At 36.0% G+C, this 21,244-nt stretch overlaps 1 protein-coding gene across 7 annotated transcripts in view; it reads left to right on the forward strand.

Annotated features, from left to right (window-relative positions):
• FHOD3 (formin homology 2 domain containing 3) overlaps positions 1-21,244 on the forward strand; it is a 270,970-nt gene that overhangs the window by 64,539 nt on the left and 185,187 nt on the right. For all 7 annotated transcript variants that reach the window (XM_081971408.1, XM_081971409.1, XM_081971411.1 and 4 more), the window contains exon 3: positions 992-1,056. In XM_081971408.1, the coding sequence (XP_081827534.1) occupies positions 992-1,056 (65 nt within the window). The remainder of the gene's footprint in view (positions 1-991; positions 1,057-21,244) is intronic.

Below are 21,244 nucleotides of genomic sequence, written 5' to 3' on the forward strand. Positions count from 1 at the left end.
TAAGTATTGCAATTTGCCCTCCTACACTTAGAACCCAAAATATATCAAACTTTTCCTATTGTCCAGCTGAAACTGTAGGAGGAGATATCTGTGGAGATTCTCAGTCATCCAGATCATGGTTGTTCAAAAATGCTTTTTCAAAAGGTAATTGGACTATGGTTGTTTTTTCCTTGAGGAGGAGATAGGTCAAATGAAGGTGCTAAAAGGCATAACAGACATTCAATGACTGAAAGGCATTGATGAAAAACAGGATGTTTATAGTAGTTGGAAACTGCAGGCAAAAGATCTCTGAACTGCTACCTAATTAGTAAACTTCAAATTTTGTTTGAACCACTTTGCAGTAAGGATCAGCTGCAAGTTTGTAAGAAACTGAAGTGGCTCAGCTATTTTTTGAGAAGTTATGATGCCTACATTTTCTGAAGAAATTTTGAAGCATCTGGAATGAAGGAAAGAAAGGAAGACTATAATCCTAACCCTAACTTTAACTAAAGTCCTGGATGAGGCCTGAACAAGTGACATGCAGCTATAAGTATGAATACACAAACAAAACCATAGGCAGAAGTTCAGACAGTTGGGCCTGTTGTTCAGAAAATTATTTTCTTTATACACATTATTTGAAATCCAGATATGTAAGTATGGATTCAGATATATATGAATATGTATGTGCACCTGAATATTTCCAATTTTGGTTCAATATGGGATTTGGGAAACTAGCAATACAATAACACTTCTTTTCTACAGGGTCAATTCACAGTACAAATCAATGCAAACCAAATCTGATAAAATGCTTACATTTTTTTAGTAGAATTAAAAGTTTAAATTCAAAATTCAGTTGCAGTTATCATAATACATATATACATGTATGATTTTTAATTGAAGAAATAGTATCTGATTGTCTTTAAATTCATTAGATATCATAAGACTAGATAAATTATTTTTGTCTAATTACTCTCTACTATACTTATCACATTTATTTATTTCTTCTCCCCAGTAGGGGAAAAAAACACAGCATAATTCTGAGAACCCAACTTTCAGTCCGAGTCCATGCCTGCATTGGTAAGTGCATAGTAAGTTTTAAATAGAAAACATGTATAAAATAGAAATATTCTTAAAGTAGAAAAATTCTTAAAGTAAGAATATATGTTGGAATATAATATTATCTTACATTGGTCATTTTGAAATGACTGAAAATACCTTAGTGCATGCTGCAAACCATATTGCCTAGCAAAATATAATTTATCTGTTTAATGAATAATACAAGGAAAATAATTATAACAAATTATTTTGGAATAAACAATTTTAGAGTTTTATTCAATCCCTAGTTATTTATGGGGTTTCTGTTTCATTGCACAGTTGTTAAACTCTGAATTTAATGGGCACATTGTTTTCAGAATGTATGAAAATTTCATTTTTGTGAATAAGAATTATCATTCAGTTTACAGTTAATCCTTGACAACTAATTGTGTAGCAAAACAATAATTATTTTTCAGCTCATTTTTAATTGCCTCATGTATATCACAGGATGTGTTACATTTTAAGTCTAAACTTAAGTTTTAGAACAATTTATTAATAACCATTGGCAGAACTTGGTAAGCTCAAACAGCACCTGCCTCAAGCCAAACTTTGCCACTGAGTGAAGTACTGCATTATCAATACAGAAGAGAATGAAACACATCTACTGATAAATTTTGGAGGATGAATGACTGGATTATTCAATTTTTCTTGAAGCAAGTTAATGAACAAATTAACTAACAATGTGCCAAAATGCACTTTTGTCTGACATCTCTTCCAACTGGAATTTCTGTTACACCACTGGCAAATGCATTACACATGCTAATGTTTAATGCTGAAAATCTGCTTCAGCTCTTTAGTCTTTCCATATCATAAAATAAACTCAGCTTTTTCAGGGTCCATGTGTATTATATTATACTTTCAGCCAAGAGTTTGCTTAAAATTTGTAGATTATTAAAGTAGATGTATATCTATGGAGTGCAAAGAAATAGAAGATACCAATAGAATAGGGAGGACCAGAGATCTCTTCAAGGAAACTGGAGATATGAAGGGAACGTTTCATGCAAAGATGGGCATGATAAGGGACCAAAATGGCAGAGACCTAACAGAGGCGGAAGAGATTAAGAAAAGGTGGCAAAATTACACAAAAGATCTATACAGGAATGAGCTTAACATCCTGATAACCACGATGAGGTAGTCACTGACCTCAAGCCCGACATCCTGGAATGTAAAATCAAATGGCCTTAGGAAGTCTAAGCAACAACAAAGCTAGTGGAGGTGACAGTATTCCAGCTGAGCTATTCAAAATCTTAAACGACAGTGCAGTACAAGAGCTACACTCAATTTGCCAGCAAATTTGGAAAACACTACAGTGGCCACAGGATTGGAAAAGGTCAGTTTACATTCCAATTCCAAAGAATAGCAATGCCAAAGAATGCTTAAACTACCGCACCATTGCATTCATTTCACATGCTAGCAAAGTTGTGCTCAAAATCCTACAAGCTAGGCTCCAGCAGTATGTTGACCGAGAACTATCAGAAGTACAGGCAGGATTTAGAAGAGGCAGGGGAACTAGAAATCAAATTGCCAACATACTCTGGATTATGGAGAAAGCTAGGGAGTTTCAGAAAAACATCTAGTTCTGCTTCATTGACTATGCTAAAGCCTTTGATTGTGTGGATCACAACAAGTTGTGGCAAGTTCTTAAGGAGATGGGAGTACCAGACCATCTTATTTGTCTCTTGAGAAACCTACAGTATATGCAGGTGAAGAAGCAGCAGTGATAATTGGACCCAGAACCACTGATTAGTTCAAAATTGAGAAACGAGTTCGGCAAGGCTGTATACTGTAGCCCTGCCTATTTAACTTATGTACAGAGCACATCATGAGAAAGACAGGTCTAGATGAATCACAAGTTGGAATTAAGATTGCCGGGAGAAATATCAACAACTCAAATATGCAGATGATACCACTCTAATGGCAGAAAGTGAAGAGGAGTAAAGAGCCTCTTGATGTGGGTAAAGGAGGAGATGCAAAAGTTGGCTTGAAACTCAACATTAAGAAAACTTAATAGATGATCTCGGCATCTGGCCCTCTCAATTCCTGGCAAAGAAATGGGGAAGAAATGGAGGTAGTGACAGATTTTATTTTCCTGGGCTCCAAGATCACCGCAGATGGGGACTACAGCCAAGAAATTAAAAGGCGCTTGCTTCTGGGAAGGAAAGCTATGGCAAATCTAGATAGCATACTAAAAAGTATAAACATCACCCTGCCAACAAAAGTGCGTGTAGTCAAGGCTATGGTTTTCCCAGTTGCAATGTATGGCTGTGAATGTTGGACCATTCCAACATTCCAACAATCCCAATTTGGAGCACCAAAGAATTGAAGCCTTCTGGAGGAGAAGACTCCTGCGAGTCCCTTGGACTGCAAGGCTATAAACTGATCATTCCTAGAGGAGACCTAACTGCTCTTTAGAAATCCAGATCCTGAAGATGAAACTCAAATACTTTGCCCACCTAATGAGAAGGAAGGACTCTCTGGAGAAGAACCTAATGCTGGGAAAGATGGAAGGCAAAAGAAGAGGGGGATGACAGAGAATGAGGTGGCTGGATGGAGTCACTGAAGCAGTCGGTGTGAGATTAAATGGATTCCAGGGGATGGTAGAGGACAGAAAGGTCTGGAGGAACATTGTCCGTGGGGTTGTGATGGGTTGGATATATCTTTGCGACTAACAACAACATATCTATGGGAGCTTTATATTTATATTGTAGAAGAATTCTCCCATAGTTTGGGTCTTGATACTAAGTCAAAAGCAAACCCAAAATCAATATAAGCATCATAAAGTACTGAATTCTAGGAAATACTGTAAAGTTAAAGCATAGTCCAAGATAATGTGCGCTTCCTAAAAGCTACATTTTCTATATAGGAGTTATCTGAATAAAGCCTAGTCAGATGGAATTTTAATTCCAATAAAAATTAAAAGGGAAGGCAAGGCAGGGACCAATCAAATTTTTAAGAAGGTAATGCCATGATGAAAATAATGGTCTAGTTATTTGGCTATCCTGGGAACCTTGGGAGATTATGTGGAGAATGAAGTTTATTTAAAATCCAGTCTTAGAAGAGAAAGACTCCTTAGAAGAATATAGCATCCTGAAGAAATCCTCCCAAATATTAGTTTTTTGCCTTAACTACAAATATATATGCAATGCATTGATGTTCTTCATTATTTTTTATAAATAGAAGTGACTAAAGCAATTTTTGTAAGTGTGTTATTGATTTGATGAGGGATAGGGAGGGACATGGTCGAGGGAGGGAGGAATAGATACTTTTTATGTAGTACATTTTTAGTGTCTCTTAATAATGTACGGGGAAAAGCTGTAGAGCAGGGGTCCCTGACCACCCACTATCGGGCTGTAGCCCACTTGAAACCGGGTTGCGTGAGCGGTGGGCCAGTGTGCATGCGCAGGTCAACTTGCAGTAAAGCTACATGTGCATGTGCGCCGGCCTGCCCCAGTTCAGTTCTCCTCCCCACCAGTTCACTTCTCCCCCCCCCAGTCCAGTTCTCCTCCCCCTCAGCAAGGCCTCCAGGCCACAAAGATTGGGGATCACTGTCATAGCCTATTGTGAGAGATAATGCCATGTGAATAATACTAAGCTAGATAAACTAATGAGCTGAATTGGTATGAATAGGGTATGAGATTTTTAAAAGAATGCTAAGTTGACTACCGTATTTTTTGAAGTATAAGACACACCTTTTTTCCTCAAAAAAAAAGGCTGAAAATCTGGGTGCGTCTTATACACCGAATACAGCATTTTTTGCCTCCCGAAGCTCTGCCCCTTCACCAAAATTGCTGTGCATGCCCTTATGGAGGCTTTCAGAGAGCTCCTAGGGGCTGAGGAGGGAAGAAATGAGCAAAAAACGGGCCATATTCCCCCCCCCCCCCCCGCATCACTCTATAAGCCTCCATAAGGCTTTTCATGCAATTTTTTTCAGAAAATGGGCCCGTTTTTGTGAAAAATGGACCATTTTTTGCTCGTTTTTGCCCCCCCCCCCTCTCCAGGAGTGCACTGCAAGCCCCCCCCCCCCCACTTCCAAGGTTTGCAGAGTTCAAAAACTTCTTTTTTCCTTTTGGAAAAGTCTTTAACTGATTGATGAGAATTACATTGATCAAGTGCTGTGCCAGCAGAAACACCTACCTATCTACTGTATTTCTCTCTATCTCTATTTCTCTCTCTCTATTCCTCTCCCTCCCTCCCTCCTTACACACTCTCTCTCTTCCTACCTACTTCCCATATTTCTCTCTTTCTCTCCCTGTCTATCCCTCTATCTACCTACTACTTTTTTTAAAAAATTGCCTCTTCAAATCTTGGTGCGGCTTATACTCCGGTGCGTCTTATACTCCGAAAAATATGGTATTTTCTTTTTAAAAAATCTGCTGCCTGGAGCAAACTATTTTCCATGTTTATTTTCTATAATTTAAGAATATTATTTTACAAAGTTTTTTTTTCTTTTTTACGCAGATTAATAGACCAAGGAATATCCAAAGTGTATTCATATGGTGTTGCATATTATTTAAAAGACAGGAATAGAACTATGAAAAGTATGCATTTATGTTAGATGCAGGATATTAAGTACATCAGTAAATATATAGGATTAACATCACGGGAAATGACAGTTCTGCATCACATTCCATTGTCAGACTGCAGCAGAAGTTGTAGATGCTTCATCACTGAAGGTTTTTAAGAAGAGATTGGACAATCATTTGTCCAGAATGTGCAGGGGGCTAGACTAGAAGACTTCCTAGGACCTTTCCAACTCTTGTTGTTCTGTTATTTTTATTCTTTTTATTTTTGGTTAAAAATTAAAATTAATGTCATAGTAGAGAATTTAAATATTTATATACTAACTAATGTAGTGGTTCTTAACATATAGTCCATGGACCCGGGGGGGGAGGGGGGGCGATGTCATCATGCAGGGTCGGCTAAGTCTTGAAGAAATATTATGGTTTGATAGTCCAGTAGTGAAGAAAAGGTTGAGAACCACTGAACTAATGTATTTATCAGATATTTATCATATCAGTTCTTCTTCTGTTAAAAATGAGGTAATACTGAAGGTAATAACATATATTACATATAATATCTAATTTAGCCAGCAGTATAAAAGCTTTTGTTTACATCTTTGAATTTTCATGGCAACATAATTGGATTTTGATACTTCTATTTTTGTTTGTTTTGTTTCTTAACAAGCAATGAGAACGACAAAATGAAAACAACACTTCATAAGACAATCAGTAATTGGTCTTTAGGGTACCATTTCTGATGTAATTAACATGGTTATTCTCACAAAGTAATGTGCTTGTGCTACCTCATCAAAATAAGAAATGTGAAATAATATAGTAGTTTCTAAGGCTCTAGATTCAGTTTGATGAAGTAAAAACTGGGAGATGTAAATATACAGTACAGTTAAAAGGTAGAGATATAATAACAATCCTACTTTAACCATAATTTAAAAACCTTAAGACATATGTCTGTTACCTCTGCAAGTACACCAATAGTGTATTTCCCTATTGTATCCACAGTTAAAGGAATTATTATTTGATCTCATACATGGTTATTAGTAATGAAAACACATATTTAGTGAGGACTAAAAATGGGGTTCCACACACAGTTTAACTTGCCTAACATTATAGGGACTTGAAAATATTAAATATGGGGTTGTCATACTAAACAGTAGTAGAAATATTCCCTTTGCATTTGGATCACTAGAATATGTTCCGCAGGTGATGTTAATGTGTCATGCCTAACATAGTTTTTTCTAACCAGAGCCTAACTCATGGTTTAAGTCTGAAAAAACGTTTGAAATTGTTAAGTCTGAATTCTAGATGGGGGTTTCATTATCCAGGGAGCTGTGGATAATGAAACCAGAAATTCTGTTTTCTTTATTGACCAGACAGTTATCCATGAGGAACATCGAAAAAGCATGTTAGGGCACTATAAATTGTCCTCAACTTATGATCACAATTGTTTTATGTGAGCAAAGCAGTCAAGTGAGAATTAGTGTGACTGTTTTGTTCAATGACTGTAATCTTGATACTCCCAGTTATAGTCATTTAATGAGAACTGTGATTCACTAAGGGGACAGAATCTCAAATAAGAAGTACAGGGGCTACATCCGAGGTGGGGCGGCAAACTAGCAAAACGCTTTCCAAAGCCACACAAGAAACGAAAACAATGTAGCAAACAGTCAAAGGAGAAGCTAGGTCCTCAAAGGAGTCAAACAAGCAGCAAAAAGTGCCAAGAAAGGAGCTAAAGTGAGAATCTGGCTTATTGGAGTTTGGAATATGCCCAGTAGTGAGGAAAAGCCTGGCTAGATTAGGGCCCTAGTGCCACATTCCAATACCAAAGAGGCAAAACCCACCTGCTTGACTATGAGGAGCCCTGATGCTTTGAAACACACTGAAGAAAGCTTAATCATCCATCCACTGGTGACATTTTTCACAAGGATGAACCCATGCATACAGCTAGGTCTCTGTCCTGATTAGATGGCAGTCAGGAGAGTGCAGGCCTTTCCTTGCTCGGGAAAGCCCACTGAATGCAAAGGCAACAGATCCAGGATATGCTTCCCAGAACTTTTCTTTCTTGACTCCTGTCTCATCCACAAACCAACATCTTTTCAATAAAGAAAAAACTGGGGGCAGACTTGATCTTTTTCTCTCCTATCCCATCGTTAGGTGCTGAAGCTACACTACCTTCCAATCTTGTCCCTCTAACAACTTAATTATGTTGACATTACACACACAATTGGAAAGAGAAGGCCAAAAATGGCTTACTTTGATGAATGACCAACAGACTTAAGAGTAGAGGAAAAGAATCTCCCAGATTCAATTTTTTGAAGGAAGCAAAGAAAATATTTCTAGGAATTGTTTAACACGGAATAAAGAATTTCCACATTCAGTACTGCAAACAGTCACTACAGAAGCTGGACACACACACACCCCTAAAAAAGAGGCAGATAAGCAACAAAAAGACAGCAAGAGAGTAAGAGAGTAAGGTGCTTCTGCTTTAGCCATATTGGTTGATTGCAAACAGTTAATGTGGAACTTAGACAGAAGGAAGCTGAGTAAGCTGTGTGGTTTGAGGTTTGCTTGCAGCAGTGTGTCAGGGGCCAAAAGGGCAGAGGTGGGATGGAGAATAGTGGAGAGGGATTTGTAGTCTCCCTACAATCTTAAGGGTGGGAAACCTGCCAAGTAGTCAGATTTTGATCATGTGACCACAGAGGTGCTGCAGTGGCTGTAACTTTAGTCATGAGCCCCTTGTTCAACACCCTGGTAACTTCATACAGTCACTGAACAAACGGATGTAAATTGAGGATTACTTGTAGTTCTTTTCTTGCTGTTGTTGCTGTTGCCTGATCACTTGATATTTCCTGACATCATGACTTTCATAACTTTATTATCCACATCTTTGTGTATATGAGAACAGTTGCAATTGTAAGATTGCTTTTAAAATCTCAGCTATTTATTATTATAACTCACTTGGAAAACAGAAGAAAAGTATGTAGAAGAAAAGAACCAGAACAGTTTATCTGAGACTTGACCTCAGTTATTAGTCTGTTTATAATCAATATTTTTTTTTGTCTCCAAAGAAGATTATATTAAATCCAAACACTTATTTAGGTTTCTGCAAAACTCAGCTGTTGGCTTTCAATTCATTGATATGTACCTATTCAGTTTAGACTGTCTTGTTTATCTATTAAAAAATAATAAAATGTACAATGATTAATTATCTTAAAAGATTTAAATTTATTTATTTATTATTTATTTAGGAGATTTACGTTGTCGCCTATTCTCACATGACGACTCAAGGAGGCTTATAAGAATATAAAAACATCATATAAAAACAATAAAACTAATAAAAGAATCATATAATTAATTAATTAAATAATATAGTAAAATAACCTCTGCCCCGCCCCGGCAGAAACACATCATAGGAACCATTTAATGGGCTCCATCCTGCTCTGAGTTTGGTCCAATTGCCATGATTTAACCTTTTTAGATACTTTTGAGCTGGATGATTGAGTCTTCATTTACAAATTAATCCAATACCTTTTCAAAATCATTTTGTCAAGGCCCTGTCCAAAAATCTACTTACACGACACTATTCCAGCTAAAAGTAGTCAGAAACCTGACACTTAAAGATATCTTAGTGTGAGACATTGAAGAAGCCAGGTAAGGGAGGAGGAAGTTCACTGGTTTGAGAATAGGCAGCATAGGTGGGAACTCTGATAAGGCACTCTACTTTACTTGGCTTACTATAAGTCTGCATGGAAACTTCCTTTTGCAATTTCCAACATTTTATATTTGTTCTACTGATCCCTTTCTAAAATCCACATTGTTTTTATTTTTTAAGGTCTCTGCCTGAGGCTTGACATTTTAGAAAAGATAGTTCCTTCTTGCCTTATATTGTATTCAAGCATACAATAAAACATTTGTCTTTAATCCAAGTATGTTTGCATAGATATAATTATAAAAGTATCTTTATTAGTCTATGTCATTCAGAAATAAAAAGACTTCCTGACTTCCGCAGAGAATTAAAAATGGTTCATATAAACTATATTAACACACAAATAATGGTTGCTCCAATTACTTTTACAGTCTGAAAGTTGGAGTTATTTTCTAATTAGAAACATGAGTTCCATAAACATTTATATAAATAACATTATTATAACGAATTTCTTTTTATTCCTCATGAAGTAAATTACAAAACCAGATAAGCTAATCTTCTAAAATAACTTATTAATATTTAGACGCACCCCCATTCTTTGTACTAAGGCATTCAAAGTCTGTTCCAATTTGCTTGTATGGGAGTAATAAAGTTCATTAGGCTAATTATAACTCTCTAAGCCATGGAACAACAAAGCATTAGGTTTCCTTCTTTTCCTGCTTAATTGGGCACATTTATATATTGACTTTCATCATTTTCATCCTGTTTGTAATTATGTTTAATCCTTTGTATGTGTACAAATGTTTTCAAAAAAATGATATTCCTTTGTAAAGTAAGCCCCTGATACTTCCTTGCCTATCTTATTAAAAAAATGTTCTCTGCTTCTTTGGCTCCAATGGATTAAATTGGACTTGTTACAGTTCATAAGAAAAAAAAAACAATTTTCGAATCCATCTAAAATTCGTCTAGTACATGTAATGTTCATTTTTGAGTGGTTTTTTCATATAGAAAAATATTTTATATAAAAATATCCACCATTCTAATAACTTCTACAATTTAGGAATCATAGGAAGCAGCCCAAGTTTGAATTGTTACAGGCAGCTTTTGCCAGATAAGGGGTAATTCCTAGCTGCATGTCCAACATGTACTAAGATTTGCTATTTTGTCCAAAAGCAGTTTATAGAAGGTATATTTTCCCTTCCTCTTCAAAGGTTTTCTCCTGAAGTTATCTTATAAGCAAATAACTTCTCACCAGATTGGCATATTTTGTATCATAGGGAAAAGGTCTTTGTAGAATTGTAGAGAGTTGAAGGAAGGATCTTGATGATAATTTATTCCAACTTTCTTTTTATACGTGTGTAGTCTGTGACTTGCAACAGTTAATTTAGTGACCGTTCAAAATTACAATGATACTGAAAAAAGACTTACTGACAGTTTTTAATCATTAACAACTGTTGCAACATCCCCTTAGTCACATGATCAGAATTCAGATGCTCAGCAATTGACTCATATTTATGATGGTTGTAGTATCCCAGGGTCATGTGATCAGCTTTTGCAAACTTCTGACAAAGAAAGTCAATGGGAAAGCCAGATTCATTTAACAAAAGTGTTACTAACTTAACAACTGCAATGATTCAACAACTTTGACAAGAAAGGTCATAAAATGGGGCCAAATTCACTTAAAAATATGCACTTAGTAACAAACTTTAGGCTCAGTTGTGATCATAAGTCGAAGTCTCTCTCTCTCTCTCTCTCTCTCTCTCTCTCTCTCTCTCTCTCTCTCTCTCTCTCTCTCTCTCTCTCTCTCTCTCTCTCTCTCTCTCTCTCTCTCTCTCTCTCTCTCTATATATATATATATATATATATATATATATATATATATATATATATATATATATATATATATATATATATATATATATATATTCGTAGATTTTCACGGGTGTAGGTATGCTGGTTTTGTTGTATTCGGGTCTTTTCCCGTGTAAGGTTGAGATTGTCTTTGCAACGTTTCGGCAGGATCGCACCTGCCATCTTCAAGCTGTGGGCTTAAAATGTGATTGGAGCTGCCGTCTTTCTGTAAGTCTTGGTGGGAAACAAAGCCATTTTGAAGATGGCAGGTGCGATCCTGCCGAAACGTTGCAAAGACAATCTCAACCTTACACGGGAAAAGACCTGAATACAACAAAACCAGCACATATATATTTGTATTTATCAGTACAAATACAACATATATATATATATATATATATATATATATATATATATATATATATATATATATATATATATATATATATATATATATATATATATATATATATATATATATATATATATATATATATATATATATATATATATATATATATATATAATGTTGTATTTGTACTGATAAATAAATAAAGGGAGACTAGTATAGATCTATTTTGAGCTAATTAGCTCTCATCAGCTAGCCATACCCTTACTGGGATTTGAACCCGGGCTGTATATATCTTAGGCAGGAGTCTTAGCCACTAAGCCACGGGCTCTCTTCCTTATCAGTTGAGCCAGGGAAATAGGTATGTATTTGTGTTACAACCCCTGGTATGCCTAAATATGGGAGGAAGGTCACTACTCCCTCTTTCTGTCCTTCGGCTTAAAAAGGCAACATTAAAAATAAAAATATGGTTTTCTGCCTGCATGGTCTTCTGTGATAAGCCGAAGGACAGAAAGAGGGAGTAGTGACCTTCCTCCCATATTTAGGCATACCAGGGGTTGTAACACAAATACATACCTATTTCCCTGGCTCAACTGATAAGGAAGAGAGCCCGTGGCTTAGTGGCTAAGACTCCTGCCTAAGATATATACAGCCCGGGTTCAAATCCCAGTAAGGGTATGGCTAGCTGATGAGAGCTAATTAGCTCAAAATAGATCTATACTAGTCTCCCTTTATTTATTTATCAGTACAAATACAACACAAATATAAAAAGGCAACATTAAAAATAAAAATATGGTTTTCTGCCTGCATGGTCTTCTGTGATAAGCCGGAGGACAGAAAGAGGGAGTAGTGACCTTCCTCCCATATTTAGGCATACCAGGGGTTGTAACACACACACACACACACACACACACACACACACACACATATATATATATATTAATTTCAGTTATTTCAATTCAATTCATATATATGTGCATGTATGTGTGCATGTATATATGTATGTAGATATATATGAATATGTGTCTGTGTGTGTATGTATATATATATATATATATATATATATATATATATATATATATATATATATGAATATGTATGTGTGTGTGTATGTGTATATGAATTGAATTATATATATTATTGACATTCAAAAAAGATAACAAAAAATTGAAAGAAGGAAAAGCTCAGAAAAGAATTGAAAATGCAAGAAAGAAAAATAGAACATAGAATGACTTCTGACTTTTATTGGTACAGATATAGGAAACTAAACCCTCAAACGTATTACAAAATTAACATTTTCATACATTATTCTAATCATCAACTTTTTGTTCCAGGTTTTTGCCATTTTTTTGGAAAAGTGGTTTCCACACAAAAATAAAATTTGTCACTCCTTTTTTAAAATCGAAGCTGCCAATTTCAACATCTCTGTCAATTCCATCAGCTTCGCCCTACATTTTTCTATAAATGATAAAGGATAATATTTGTAATAGATGGATGGAAATGATGTATCCTTAGTGCTCTCTGAGTTTGGTTGTTTTTGTGCAGATGTTTTATTACCCTAGGTAAGATTGTCAAGTTAGTATGGAATGGGATTTGTTCTTAGTTTATATTCTCATGTCTTCCCTGTCAGTGACAGTGGGAACGGTCTTGGAGATTCTGCTGCCCCAATGGCATTTGGTTGGGCTGTTTACTTTAGCTTGATTTCTGCTTTTTGATTGATGGTCTTATCTTAATCTTATCGATGTTTATCTGGGTATTGATTGCTGGTGGGGAGGTGGTTTGGTTTTTTTGTGACTTATTGATTGTCTCTATGGCCCAGTATGTGAATATTGCTTATGTCTATTTGTCAGGATGCCAGGCTTCTAGAAATTCTACAGGATCCATAATCCTGGATATTTGGGTATTTGGTTTAAGTTGTGTTGTGACGTGGAGCAATGTCATCATAGAGTCTTTGGCTAATTTCAGATCTATGGATGTCAAAAGGACTGTGACATCAAATGAGACCATGATTTTGTCTTCATTTATAATGAGGTCTCTGATTGTTTGAAGACACTATAGTAGGGAGTTAATGGAGTGTTGCCTCCCCTTTGAAGTGCCGAAGCTTTTTTGATAATTCTTGTAGGTTGTTGATGTTGTAGGTAAAGATTCCTGATAGTGATACAGTTGGATGGAGAGATATACCAGGTTTGTGTATTTTGGGCCATCCATAGAAACATGGAAGGGAGTATTTACAAATTACGTAAGTAGGTAGATTCTTCCAACTTCAAAAATATAAAAACTACACAGCTGTTATAATATATAAAAACAAAATTCCAATAAGAAATCTCCATTCAGCCTGAAAGAAAGGTCTCTAGTTCCAATTGTGTACACACACACACACACACACACACACGATCTCATTATTTTCTAGCTTTGTCAATGTCCACCAAAGATTTAAAAAAAACATTCCTTCAGTTTGATTATATTTCCAACAAATATTCCCTTACATAATTTATCTAGTGTCATGTACCAACAATACAGCATTTTGTAAAAAATTTCTTTAAGATTATAATTTAATATAAATTTCAAATCTTTGTTCCTCATATTCTTTCATTATATTCAAATTTGTTGCCCATTTTATTATACCTTCTTTAACCCATTCATCCTGTTTCGATTTTCACTAAATATTTATACATCTTAGCAATAATATGATCATCATTTGTACAGATTGTACAGCAAATTCAGCTTTATTGTTTTCAAATTCATAATTTCTGTTATACAATTTAAATATTCATATTGGTTGAGCATAAGGAAACCAATAATATGTGAAATCTTCCAACTTCAACATTTTTCTTATTTTAAAGTTACACACCTTCAGGAAAATCAGCAAATAAGCATAAATTAACCATTTTAAAATTATCAGTTTCCTTCTTATAAAAAGGTTTCTTTGGTGACAACCATAAAATAATTTAGGAAACAGTTTGCCCTGATATCTGTTCCAAATTTTCAGTAGAACTCACCTGATAAAATAATGTTTAAAATTTACATTCACTTCCACTTCATTGTTCCACAAATAACCATGTCATCCAAATCTTAAATCATATCCTTCTAATTCTAATAACCTTCTCTTTCTTAAAATCAGTTACTGATTTACTGACTTACACTTACAGTCACTCACCCAAACGAAATAAGTAGCAAATACAATTTAAAATTTGGTACTTTTAATCCCCACCCCACCCTGTTAGTACCCTGCAGAAGTTTATATTACATTTTTGGTTTCGTACTGTGCCAAACAAATTAGGGATATACTTTTGCCGTTGTTTAAATGATACATCAATTATCAATAATACCCTTATTGTCTGGAATAAAAATAGCATTCTAGGTAAAACATTCGTTTCAGTCACAAAAGTGCTTCCAACAGTGGCTATTGCAGTTTCTCCCATCTCAGCATATCTTTTTCAACTTTGTTCCATACCTTAACATAGTTGATTTGAAACAAGATGCAACTCATATTAGTCAAAATAACCACTTAATATGGAGAGGGAGAGGGAGGAGAGAGAGAGAGAGAGAGAGAGAGAGAGAGAGACTCCAACACACACACACACACACACACACACACAGTGGCTTCAGGCAATTCAGCAATAAAATCTATGGAGATTTCCTTCCAGGATGCCATGAGAATAAGCTGACACCCTCTTCAGTATGACAGCCCTTCAAACATTGGAAGACTCCTATCATATCTCCCCTTAGTCATCTCTTCATTAGGCTAAATATAGCTAGTTTCTATAGACATACCTACTCATCATATGATTTAGACCCCTTATCATTTTTGTTGCTCTTCCCTACACTCTTTCTAGTGCTTCAGCATCCTTTTTATATTGTAGTGTATATAACGGTAGTATATATTACAAGGCTTGTAGTTCGATTCTATTACAAATCAAATGGTTCATTTCAGAATAAAATAATTATTATTTCAAAAATAAAAATGTGAGAAAAATATGGTATAGAGTTTCTATTTATAGAAAGATATATGTGGTCAAAAATAGCAAGGAATAATTAAAATTGAAAGAAGCAGACAAAGTAGTTGATGGTAAATAAGAAGCTTCTGGCAGAGTGAATTGAATTAAAATCACAATGAGTCAAGTTATCTATTGGCTATATATGCTGTCTCCCATTTTTCCACACAACAACTCTGTAACAAAGTTGACTTAAGAGTGACTAGCCACAAACTATCTAATGAGCTTCTATGTCCGACAGAGGACTACAAACTGGGTATCTCCTTGCCAATACAGCACCTTGACAACTGCCCCTTGGAATGAAATTGAATGAAGAAACACTGGAAGGAATATTGTATCGCAGTATATTAATAATTCTCATGCATATTCTTGTACTAATATTCATTCATATAGTGGAATTCTAAAGAATCTTACATATTTTCATGTCTAAGAAAAGAAATAAATTTAAAAAGTCATCAAAATTGGGATACTTTTGTTAAACAGAAAAGCTGCAGATGTTTAATTTTGTACTGTATCTAGAGAGATATAAAATAACGATCAGTTTTGCTTCTGAAGTTGCTGTGCAATTTATTTAATATTCATGTGAAGACTCTATACTTACTTATTAAAGAGTATATTAAAGAGGACAACCAGCAGCAAGGTAGATGGACTGAATTAGACAATTAATACACCATTAGAATACCTTAAGGACCATATTATGGAAAGGTTGTTACTGTAATGTTGACACTAGCACTTAATCTATCAAGAAGTTGGAAGTAAATATTTAAATATGTGAAATCTTTTAACTTCTTTGATCATTGTTAAAAGAACTACTGAAATGTTTAAAAAAAGACTAACAGCTTTGCTTTAGAGTAGTTGCCTTCTAATTTTTCTCTATGGCAAAAAGATGACACACTGAAGCTAGTGGTGGGATTTAATAATTTTTACTACCGGTTCTGTGGCTGTAGCTTGGTAGGCATGGCTTGATGGGCGTGGCAGGGAAAGGATACTGCAAAATCCCCATTCCCTTCCCACTCCAGGGGAAGGATACTGTAAAATTCCCATTCCCTCCCCATCCGCCTAACCTGCTTTCCAGCTCCATTCTCCTGTCAAGGGCAGCAAATAGATGGGGGAGGGGTCAGCCAGAGGTGGTATTTGCCGGTTCTCCAAACTACTCAAAATTTTCACTAACAGTTCTCCAGAACTGGTCAGAACCTGCTGAATACCACCTGTAACTGAAGCACACATAAGTACAAACTTTAAGCAGAGGGGAAAAAAATGCCTCGTTCACATACAGTAAAATAGATATTGGCCTATTGCCCCAAAGTAAAAGTATGGAATTCATTTATAGCAAGGGTTATACCATTAATATGAAATATAAATGAGATAATAAGGCAGAACCTAGCCCTGGTTTACTCCTTTTTTAAAAAAAGAATTTTATTGGTTTTAAACATTTATGGGAAAAGGTAAAGGGGTACATAGAAAATTTTGGCAGCTCCCACGCTAGTGGTAGAAATCCCTCCAAATCTCACAATGTTACAATATTAAAAACAACGTATAAAAGATAAGCAAAAAACAGAATCTTATTCTACATTGTATCAACCATGTGTTCAATCATTTTTCCTTTGTCACTTTCTAGTATATCAACAATTACAAATATTTCAAATACTTTTATTTTTGTGACCTGAGCCTTTTCGATATTGCTCCTTCCTCCCTGTCCCCAGGTGGAGCAGCCTCCCCTCCTTCATATCTTGTACCTTGCTACCCTTTTCACTACCTTCCCTATGTTCGTACTCTAAGAGAGAGAAATGTTTTTTAATGAAGGCTTCAGCCTCCTGCACTGTATTAATTCTAATTCTGTTTCCCTCCCAAAAGATCAACATTCCCTCTGGCAATAACCATCTAAACCAAACTCCTTTATTGTATAATTTATTTGATAAGGAGGAATACTCCCTCCTTCTCTCTCTTATCTTTTTCGGAATTTGCTTAAGAATGGTGATTTCTTCATCTTTATATTTTAGTGGTCCCTCCCTTTGGGCCCCAAGCACCTCATCCCTTGTGGTCCTGAGAAATTTAACATGTACTCCCTTGCAACATTATGACTTCTAGCATATGCTGAATTAATCCTGTAAACCAGATCCATATCCCACCACAGCTGATCTTTGTCTCTCTTGATATATTCTGCTAAAATTGTAATCATAATATCCTTAAGGTCTTCATTTTCTGTCTCTGGTAGATTCTGGAATCTGAGAAAAAAGGACATTCTTTCAAATTCTATTTTTGCCATAAAGTTTTCCAGTTCTACATTTCCCTTCCGGATTGCCTTAACCTCCTCCCCCAGCCCAGCCTCTCCCTCCTCCAACACCACAATTCTCTGTTTGTTTTCTGAAATATGATGTTTAACATCTCTGAGTTCATCTTTGAGATCTGTCACCTCTTTTTTCAACTCATTTTGACCCCTCATAATTTCTTGAAACATTTGAGTAACAGATAGCTCTTTTGGGCTCTCTCCAGACCCTTCTTGTTGTAACAATGAAGTAATTTTCGTTTGCTGCATGCTTGGACTGGAGGTGGCAGATGCGGGAGCCGAAAATGGCTTGCCCGTTGGTGGTTTCTTAGGCCCCATTTGTCTTAAGTTCAGAGATGTATATAAGTCTTTTACAAAGAAAATGGCATCAGCGGATTGCACAGCTGTGCTGGTCCAAGGAGGCAGGCAAATCCGAAAGTGAAGAGTTAATTCTCCTTCACAGTTCCAAGGCACCGAGGCACACCAGAAAGGGGAAAAGTCAAATAATCAAAGTTCAGAAAGACCACATAATAGGGGAGGTCCTGGTCTCCCTCAGAGAGGGTAATAAAACAATACCACAGGGTGTTTTTTTTCCGAAGGTAGTTTCCAAAGGCAGACTTCATTTGTAAGTGCAAAAACCATCTTAGCTCCTCCTTTCACAGAGAGAAGAACGGAGATCTCCATAAAGTTTTTTTTAAGAAAGACAGCTCAGCAATCATCTCTTGCAATTGTGATAGCGATCTTTCTCACATAGTTAGTTCAAGTGATGAGTCAGCCTTTGTTCTCTCTCCATTCCAATATAGAGAGGGATAGTTCAAGTGCCGCTTAATCTGAGGGGGGGGGGGTAAAGAGAAGAAACACCCCCCTCTAATCTTCAGTTTCAAATAAGTTGAACACGAACTTACAGTAGCCTGCTGCTTATCCTTTAATGACGATTAAGGAGATCAGGATGGCTCCCCCACCACCAGCATTCAGCCGTTCTTCCTTGGATAAACTCCTTCCTCCCAGAGCCCATTCGGCGAAAGGGTGGACAGCCCAAAGCTGTCCCAAACCCCCCTCCGCTCCCGGCTCCTAGGCGAAGCTGAAAACACCCCCGCCAGCTGCTGCCGATTCCGGGGGGTTTCAGCAAGTCGCCCTTTGGCAGAAGACCCCTCCAAGGCCCCTGTGCTCCTTACGGAGCCAACCGAGGAGATGAGCAGCGGACAGCACGTTCGTCGCCAGCAGGAACCGGAAGTGATCTCCTGGTTTACTCCTTTTTAATGTGCAACAGGGGGGATCAGTTTGCCTATATCTATTTGCTTAAAACTATTCTTGCGCTTCAAAGTTATCAGCTCATAAAGTGAGGCACAACTTGGTCACTAAGCAAAGCAGTTGCTAAGTGAAACAGCAACTGTGCTTATGATCTCACTTCAGCTATCATTTCATTTACAGACCTATGAAAATTTTCAACATGAAAACTGTTCATAAAATTACTTTTTCATTATAAATGTGCTCGCTAAACAAGATGGTTGCTAAATAGAATATGGAATATGGAACATGGAACATAGAGAATAAAATGGAATGGAACAGGATATTCTTTATGGGCCAAATGATTGGACATACAAGGAATTTTTCTCAGGAGCATAAGATCTCAGTGTACTTACAAGTAACAAAGTGATAAATCACAAATCCTAATGTAAATGAGGTCTGTTTGTAGTTGTGAAATTTCTAGGATCTCTATTATTAGAAACCATAGTGTATGCCCATCAGGGAATTAAGACTCAGTTGTGTACTTATTTTTAGAAGCCTATCTGTTTTTCAGGCATGGAGTATCTAATTCTGTATTCATGGCATTCCTCACTAAGGTGTTGCATTTGGCCTATTTATTGTTGTGGCTGTTTCTTTATTACCTAGATTTGTCCAAACACTTGCATACTATCTGTGTTATCTTTGATCATGAATTAATAAATAAAATACTGGTAAATAATGGGCAAAGACTTGCAAATCTTTTGAGCCCTGCAGATCTCTCCAAAGCTTTTGTTGGAACAATATTTATCTCTGTTGATAAAACAAACTATTGCTTCCACTTAGGCAACTCACTTTCAGTTCAATCTATTTCACAGGGGTGAGATGAGGAAAGTGAGGTGACTAAGCACTAGGTACACCAACTCTAACTTCTGAATAAGTATGGAATTTAATCCAACTTTTATGGAGCTTAACTTAAGTTAACTTATCCAACCATATAAGGCATGCATAACTATTTTTTAAATTCTGCTTATCCAAATTGGCCCTACAGTTGTAACTCCTATATTCTCTCTCACACACATTACAGATGGCAGTTATTACTTTTCAATATCACATGACTTTCTCTTGGTTCTAAAAAGAGATAAAATAAATGGGCGGAAGTGGAGTTGTAGGGATGCCAAAAGTAGAGAAGGCCAGAGATGGGCCTTTGCCAAATTGGAGGTTATGGGTACTGGGCCCGGGCTCCTGTAATTATGTAATTTTATATTACTGAGTTGCAGTGTGGATCTGTGCATTCTTCCTGTTCCCGTTTTATACAGTACTCATTGCACCTGAAAACAGGACAATTTTCTCTCTCTTTTTTTTTAGTCCATTGAAATCAGTAGACCAGTAATTGAGAATGAAGAGGGAAACCTGACTGTTTCTACCTTTGTTTTTCAAACACACTCCACTCCATCACCACACTACCACCTCCTACTTCACTTCCACACTCATGCCTGCAACACCCCTCCTCTTTCTCTCTCTTTTCAAGATCATTTTGAATATATTTCAGATGGAATATGGACTGTACAGAAGATAAAGAGAGCTGTAATTATATAATTTGATCCAACATAAAATATTGAAACTCTAAAAAATAAGAAAAGAGTCAAATTTGAAGATCCCATTCTTGCTTGGATCATTTTAGTCCTATATGACTGCTAAATAGAAAGCCCTCCCCTCTTTTAAACATTTGAAAATATAAATCAGAATCTTCTAAAAAGTTATTTCTGTGCAACCTAGGAAGAATCAACACACACCTATATATGCTGTAAAAGTGTGACCATGAAATGTGCTACTTTATTTCCTTATAAAGAATTATTCTAACTAAATTGTATAATTGAGTAAACTTTCATAGAATTCAATACCTAAGAAAAATATTTTTGACAATTGACCACTTCTGAATTTTATGTCAGTCGGACCTTTCCCCTAATACATTCAGAAATTTAATCATGAGAGATAGGAAGAAACACATCCTTTAAGCAATTATTATGATTCAGTTCAGTTGTAACAAATCAGTTAATTTCAATGTTGTTTCATAAAGTTTAAGATACACTTTTTGTCTCTTCAGTTGATGTTTAAGAAGCATTTTTATCACACAATGTCATTTTTGATAGTGCTTTTATTGGGGAAAAGAGATTATTCCAGTTAGAAGATATTATGAATATCTTACATTTTGGGAGAGGAGGGGGTTATGGCTTTTATGAAAATCCAACCTCGATAAGGCAAACATATCCAACATTAACTTGCTCCTTCTATTTTCAGCACAGCAATCACCATCTGAAATGT

The sequence above is a fragment of the Natrix helvetica genome (assembly GCF_964273705.1).
Source record: "Natrix helvetica genome assembly, chromosome: Z".
NCBI lineage: Eukaryota > Metazoa > Chordata > Lepidosauria > Squamata > Natricidae > Natrix > Natrix helvetica.